This window comes from Alligator sinensis, unplaced genomic scaffold, assembly GCF_000455745.1.
Source record: "Alligator sinensis unplaced genomic scaffold, ASM45574v1 scaffold104_1, whole genome shotgun sequence".
Classification (NCBI taxonomy): domain Eukaryota; kingdom Metazoa; phylum Chordata; order Crocodylia; family Alligatoridae; genus Alligator; species Alligator sinensis.
In genome coordinates this window covers 2,903,270-2,911,095 of record NW_005841867.1, presented here as the reverse complement: position 1 = coordinate 2,911,095, position 7,826 = coordinate 2,903,270, and the positions used below count along the sequence as shown (strand labels likewise).

The 7,826-nt window shown below is 36.1% G+C and overlaps 1 protein-coding gene across 6 annotated transcripts in view; it reads right to left on the bottom strand.

The window, feature by feature from the left end:
• Positions 1 to 1,900: 1,900 nt before the first annotated feature.
• The window catches only part of HS3ST1 (heparan sulfate-glucosamine 3-sulfotransferase 1), a 10,841-nt gene continuing 4,915 nt past the window's right edge, over positions 1,901 to 7,826 (bottom strand). For 3 of the 6 annotated variants that reach the window (XM_006016768.3, XM_025192666.1, XM_025192687.1), the window contains exon 2: positions 1,901 to 3,266. In XM_006016768.3, the coding sequence (XP_006016830.1) occupies positions 2,197 to 3,144 (948 nt within the window). In that variant the 5' untranslated portion in view covers positions 3,145 to 3,266 and the 3' untranslated portion in view covers positions 1,901 to 2,196. Of the gene's footprint in view, positions 3,267 to 4,250; positions 4,326 to 7,234; positions 7,620 to 7,826 lie in introns of those variants that run through there. The other 3 variants (XM_025192682.1, XM_025192680.1, XM_006016767.3) reach the window with 2 other exon arrangements.

Genomic DNA, 7,826 nt, shown 5'->3' with positions numbered 1-7,826 from the left:
GTCATAAATTTAATTAGAATTCCCAATTATATAGCGGTTTTCGCTAGGGTGTTATTTTAGGGCTACTCCCTGTATTACTCTGACCAGTTATAATGATTTATGTAAAGCAAAGAAGGTTAAAGTTTCATTTCTGCTAGTGGCGCAGCAATAAATCTCTTGTTGGCATGCACAGTGGAGAAGGCTGTTATTATCATTTTGTTAACCCTTAGTTAACCTAGTGCAAAATAAAACTGCTTTAAATAGTATCTCTTGCTTGTGGCATGGGCACTTACTTAATTGGGTTGTGACACTGTAGACAAGGTAAGTCATAATGTGCACCAATGGATCTCATTTTAGTTACCAACCTTCGGGGTAGGCATAAAAATTACTTCCAGACGGTTAATTCTAATATAGTCAAGGTGTTAGATGTGGATCAAAACAACACGTGGCATCATTCTTGGGAGCGAGAAGAGAAGAAGAAAGGGTGAAATCTGTTGGGCTGCTTGTAATTTTCACTCCAGCCACATAAAGGAACCTTAAGCTGATAGAGGGCATATTTGCACTCGGGGCAGTTCTAAGGAGGGCTCAGTGGTGCAGTTGCACCCTCCCCACTTTTGTTTTCTGCTCTATCCACATATCATCGACATTTCTATTCAGGCAGTGCTGCGGGAATCAACTGATTACAAACTCATTATAATCTACTGGTTTCTGCTAATCTGTCTTAATTCCACGTGTTAATGGTCTTTTCTCCTTGTTAGTGGTCTTCTGTACTTTTGCTGTTCGCCATTCCTGGTAATATCTCTCTTCTATTTCACAGCCCTGCAGACTGTTTTTAGGTCAAGCTAAAAATCTTAAAACAGGAGTTGTAATATTAAGTCAGGTATAGAAATGACTGACAGTGAAGTACTGGAAAAAAGATGCTCAGGAAGACCAGATTTTGTTTTATGAATCTGAATAAGACACGTACATTTAACCATAACTACAGGACTAATGCAACACTATATTTTAATGATTTTGACCATTTTTGCTAGCTTGCTGTGGTTTTTAAATTTAATATATAATCAAGCAAATTAACAAATATTCCAATAGTTATATATTTTTTGCCTTCATCTTAAACTGAATAATATGGTGCAAGGCCACTATCTTATTAGTAAAGCTTCTGGTTTCTCTTTAACTGAAGAAAAATGCATGTCATGTTATATGTGATGTGGCACACCATCTGTAATACCCCCTTTCCAAATTCCACAATTCACCCATGTTTGCACTTGCTTTTATTACTCACTTTATTCAACCAGAACAACATACTGTACATGTGTCTTAGAATGAGTAAGGTTTTTAAATTCTAGAAGTTGGTCCACCTCATTTGCTTGAGAGTAGATGTTGGTTTTAAGTAATTCTGAAGCAGAAATGCTACAAAATTTAGGAACAATTGTGAGCAAACTTTTAAATGCATCAGAATTGCTTAAATCCTTCTCTTCATTCTCTTTTGTTATACATGCACATTCAGAGAATAAAGGGAGTTCTCATGATGACTGTAATTCTGTAGACAACTGGCTTTTATGAGTTTGTCCCCATAGAATCTTTAAAAGTCCACCATGAAATGAGCATTGTACTGCCAAAGAGTTCCAGGGACACTTGTTATAACATTAAATATGAAGGCAAGTCCTGTAGTTAACTTCCCTTAGTGCAGAAAATTCTATTATTCCAAGCATGTGTCCCAAAATGTATCCAACATACCATGTACCTAATTGTATAAAGCAGCCTGGAAAACTTTGCTGACCCTGGAGATATTCTAAAATATTAAAGCTGAGATGTTAAAAAGAAAGAAAACAGAAGCATAAAGCTCAAATTGTCATTAACAATGAAAGAAGAGAGCCTAGGTACTGTATTTTGAAGATTTAGGTCATTCTGATTACTTTTCTCGAATTGAATTTCTTATTTATTAAAAAGACAAGACAATCTCAGGAGAGCATCTTCCGCAGTTCTTTCATATAGAGACATAATACACAATGTTAACAACCATGTAAAACAATACAAAATGCTTTCATATTTAACAAGTAGAAAAATATAACTAGTTTATATGGCAATTGTGAATCTAATACTGTACAGAAGTATTTATGGAATTTACAAATAAATTACAGCTTAAATGCCCTTTTTAAAAGTTCTAAATGTACAGTGGAACATAGGCTCTGAAGCTTATCACTAACTTACCACAAATTAGTGCCAGTCAAATGTTCTGCCAACAAGCTCAAAGAATTTCCTATTGGGTTCATGAAAATACTCATGCAGTTTATCAAGTAAACGGGAGTCTATTTGTGGGTGTGCTCTTCCTTTTGATTCATGTAAGCAACGTTCCCTACCACTGTCCCTTAGACAATAAAATCCTTTAGTTTTATTGAAATAAAAGTTTGAAGCATTTATTTGAGGTGACAACCTTAAAAACCTCTCTACCTTCTCTATTTCTGGGAAGGGATCTTTGATTAGTTTATCCCCATCTACAATGTGAATGTGACCAAGAGGGAAGTACTTCAACCAGTTTTCCATGTGAATATAATATAAGCTTCTATTTATTGCCTTGTAGTCCACGTTGAGTTCACCATCTTTAATCAGAACTTGTTCAATGGAAGGATACGGCTTGTGCTTTTGCACATGATTATAGAACACTTGGGTATAATCTGATAATACTCTCTCACTTGGATCTCTTAAAATAAGGAGTAATCTTATTGATTCATTCATGTTATAAACTCTTTCAGGCACTTTGGGTGATGTGAAATATGCTGGGGTTTTTTCCACTGTGATCTGACGGGGATAAGAGAATGGCATTTGATTCATATACCACTGTAGTCCATTTCCATAATGATCTTCCCAGTCAAAGAAATGGACTTCACTTTCTGCTGCTGCAATATTTGGATGGAGACTCAACATCTCTAATAAGGCTCTTGTTCCACCTTTTCTTACTCCAATGATGATAGTTTGTGGTAGCTGCTGGCGAGATCCATTAGAATGAATGTTTTCTTTAAAGTCATTTTTGAGAGATGTTTTCTTTAAAAGTTCTTTCTGAACAGACTGAGAAGGAGCCTCTGCCTTAGGATGTACAGCTGGTCTGGAAGGCACTATATGAGGTTGAGCAATAAGCAGCACAGCTCCCAGTAGAAAAGCTGCCATGGCAAAAGTTCTTAGTCTGGTTTCACTCAACCAGGTAATAGGGTAGGTAGCAATTTCCACATAGAACAGTCTTTGAAACTTGTGATTCTTTTGCTGAGCGTACTTCTCAAGCAGAAAAGTCACTAGAAAAAGAAAGAAAAACACATTACTCTCAGATATATCACTGCTAAAAGCTAAATTAAGATGCTAAATGTTATCTGTTTCTGCAACAGTTCAAATTTCCTAATTCTCTCAAAGTTAGACTTAGAAATCACTGGATATTGTTAATCTTTGAAAATGAATGCAACTTCCCAAGAAAATGTTTACCAAAGATTTGGAGAGAAGAACATTATAAAGCTTTCTCTAGTACCTAAGTTGGAGTGCCATAATTTTGATTTGTTAAGAGTTAAGAGTTGTACTGATTTAACCTGAGAATTTGGTACTATTACCGTCAAGTGTGGTAACGTCTTGGAATCAAAACTGAGAAAGAAAAAGGACAGTAAATCCCTGGCCTATACATAAGAGTAAATGGGAATTCTAGGAACTGTAGTCTTTGGAGGGCTCGCATGACTGCAAACTAGAAGCAAGTTCTGCTGGGAGAAAAGATTCAGGCAATAAAAGCAGAGCTACCTAGGATTACAGAAGATCTAAGAGGGCTATGGTGTTCCACTGGAAGGTCTATGTAAGAGTGGCCTAGAGAAAAATGAAGCAGAGGGACATTCATTGCACATGCAGGTTCCCTTGTGTAGAATCTTGGGTGGAGTAAGTTCTCCTAAAATACTGTCTACAAAAGGTGGCAAAATCCATTCAATGAAAGGGAAGAATGTAAAGGAAGGTGCTTTTTTAAGGAAGGAATGTGTTTTCTTATTGAATAACTATGTAGAAAATAAGATTTTTATTTTTCTTCTACTGTTGTTGGAAGTAGAGAACTTTGATTTTCTTTTTTTCCCCCAGAGGTTCAAATCTTGAGTATGTTAACTCCTCTGACCAGGCAAAAGGGAAATGGGGGTACATCTGGGAAAATGAAGCACAACTGCACCCTGATTTTGGAATGAGCCAAGATGTCCCTCTTATAACTATTCTATAGATATACCATGTTTGGAGTTCTAGAGCCTATCTTTACATACCTTTTTAAACTGAACATTTCTGCAAAAATGGCAAATAAGTAAGTGTTGATGCTGATAGTTAGCAGCAGTCACATCCTGAGATAAGAAAACATCAAACATATTACTGAATATCACTTTGTGAGTTGATTAATGGCATTTGCCATTATGTAGAAGTTTGCTTTTAGCAAGAGATCCAGGTTTTATACTGTAATGTGATTTTCATTTATTCCAGTTTGAATGGTTAATTTTGTTCTTAAAGAACAGAACACTTTTTGGCATGCTGTTATTAAGTTGAATAAATCTGCAAGAAATGTCGCCCGTGTTTCTTGATCATTGTGATTAGTCTTGGACCTTGGACATCTTTGTCATGTTGGAATTTGCTGGAAAGTACCAAACCTTCCAGCTAACCATTCTCTGAGCCAGCCACAGGTTCTTTATACTGAGTGTCTACCATTACTGAGCTGCAGTGAAAGTGTTAGCATAGACAATATTTTAGGCAACTGTTAATGTTGTTTAAACCTAGTAGTTGTTTCTGGTAGATTAAAGGTGTTCTGTGGTACGATACTTGTATTTAAACAAGGCATGGGTGTGCCCCAAATAGAATATGCATCATTTCTCTTGTTCTTCATATCAATTATTCTAATATAATAAAGGGCCTAGTCCATGTGTCTGTCTCTCCATAATGCTCTTGGAGTACTCGGATTGGTTATGGAAACAACCAGTCAGAGTGCTCCAAGAGCATTATGGACAGAAGGCAGCAGCGGTGGCACGGCACCATGAAAGTGGGGGTGGAGGGGACAGAGTGAGGGGACCAGGCAAGCTTCCCCGCCCCTCCCCCCCCCCACCGTCATTCTTGATGGGCAATTTGCTAGTGAATATTATAGTTCCCTCTCACTTGTAGTTGTTATTGTTCAATAAAAAAAATGGAGTTGTACTGTTAGCCAGGAGACAGAGAGACTCAAAATGGGTCTGAAGAAGATATGGGAACCTGACTTGCTATAGCTCTTCTGAAATGTATAGGGTTTTCAGGGAGAACTACAACCTGCCTTGTGTAGGATGGATGACATGGTCTGTTTTGTGATAGAAGATGTATGGAAACTCCGTGAAGTAATCTTTTGAATTTTCTTCCTTTTTGGCTCCCAGCTCAAGTTTTTGATACAGGGGCAAAATATGGGTATATGTTAATCCCTCTCTCCCGCTCCACCCTTCTAAAAAGAGTTTTCGCCATGCCAGTGATACTCTTGCTAATAATTTTTTTATCTCTGTTTTAACTAAATAAGAAATAGTATGGCTGCTGCTGACAGGAGGATTGGCAGTACGACAAAGCCTCCACTACTAGTAACTTTATCTGGGCACCCTGAATGACTACTGGAACCTCATATTTAGCAGCAATATGAGCAAATACTGCAGCAACAAGGGCTTAGGAGACTGAAGACCACTATATTAAGACTATTAAACAACAAACCTGAATTAATTTTTGAGGTCATTAATTAAAAGAAACAACCTCTTCTCTCTGAGTATGTTTTAAGAATGATAAGTATATAACCTGTAAGAACTACTCAGCCCAAATCTGCACTGCCAATAAGACTTGTTTAACATTTAAACATCTAATCTTAGAAACACCTACTCATGACTAGTCAGTTAGATTACCAATGAAGAACCTGATGCTACCCATGACACATGCTGGCACAGCATACGCCTTTTCAGTAATTTAGAAGGAGTGTCCCCATATGCACTAGTCATTACATTTTATTTTTGTGTAATGTTTGTTCAAGAAGGCATCAGATAATATATGCTATATGGTAGTATTTATTGCCTGTATACATGCCTAATTAACCATATCCTCAAATGCCTTTGCATTACTCCTTTTTGCTTGCATCCAATGATGCTTTATCTCATTTTTCTTTTTAATACACACAGTTTGTATTTGATTTGACAGATATTTGAGCCATTTCATTTGTGTTGTGTTAAAGTAATACAAGACAATGGACAGTACCTCTCATGCATAATAAATCATATAAATTTTATACAGAGACCATATATTGAATAGGCAAAATGAAATCCATGAATAAAATTGCATATGGATCAACTTATCTCAGTTTTCTTCTCCCATGCCCTCCCTAGAACATGATATAAATCTGCATTTTATTTAGTACAATGGCAATAGTTTATATAAAATAAAGATGCTAGCATATGTTATATAGCTGTGCAATTTGTGACCCTTCAAGAGTTTATAACAGCCAGTTTGCCAAATTACTTTTCTTCTTTGAGATTCCCCTCCATTGCCTCTGCAAGTCATTTAGAGCATATCTGATTTCATAGAATGACTATTTTTCAGATTAGTATAAACTTTTAACTAACCGCATTGTATTAGTATTATATTTGCTACAAGTAAATGAATGAGTCAGTACAAGAAATACAGTTCATGTTTAAATGATATTTTAGAGAATTTTTTTTTAGCACATTACTTTTTCTTAATCTTCTTTTCAACCTTTTCAGATTAATTAATGAAATCCTGGTAACGCAGTTTATTCAGTGAGATTCACTGCGGAGCATGCCAATTAAATTAGCTGCGAGTTATCATTAAATACCTTGAAAAATTTGTCTTTGAAGAAAATGCACAACTTTTTTTTCTTACATTTCTTGTAAGAAAATTTGTGGGGGAGAAAGAGCTGTCATAATTGCTGGATTTAAATGAGTTTGTAAAGCATAGCTTTTTTGTATTCTAATACTGATATGACCCCAATTTGCCATGGTTTCTGAACACCTCACAATCCTCAATATTTGTATCCTTACTGAAGGGCATTTTTACCTGACAGCTGATATGAATTAACTTCATCAGTAATATCTATATTGAACAATACCATTTTAGACAAACTTGTAGTCAATGTCAGTAACCTTATTTCTCATACGTCACAAAAAGAAGATTCAGGCTAAGACTTCTAAGGAAGACTTAGTGATTTAGGTGCCCAAGTCCACTAGAATTCAATGAGTCAGTAGTTTACCTCCCATATACTTTTCTAAAAATCCCAGCCAAAACGATTTGAGAAGCAGGAACAGAATCGGAGTCTCCTGGCTCTACTTCTATGTAAATTTTGTTTTAAAAGCAAACAAGCAAAACAAATTTCAATATCTGCATTAAAAACCATAGCTTATTAAACATGACAATATAGGGCCATTCTTAGACTAGCCATGCAAAATAACAAAGAACATTAAAAGACTGATTTAATTATTATATGAAACCAAAAGTTTCTCTCAGTGCCATAAATACCAACTTCAAAGGAAAGATGCTCACTACCGTACCAGTTTTCTAACAAAACAGCATTGTTTGTACAGGTTCAGAATTGGTAACTCACTAACTCTGTTTAAACAGGATTCTTTTACTTTAATTTGTCCCACTCCTTCAGTGCTACTGGTAACAGCCTTTATGTTCACCAGCCTGGGTCTCAGCACTGCTCAAGCAGGTCTGGATGATTCTATAAGTAAACTGTCATTAAAGCACTGCTTGTGCTAAATGAGGTAGGGAATTTTAAAGGAAAAAAAATTCAAGATCGACAGACTCTCTGAGCTTGGTCTCATGAGGCTCAGCATCTTCAA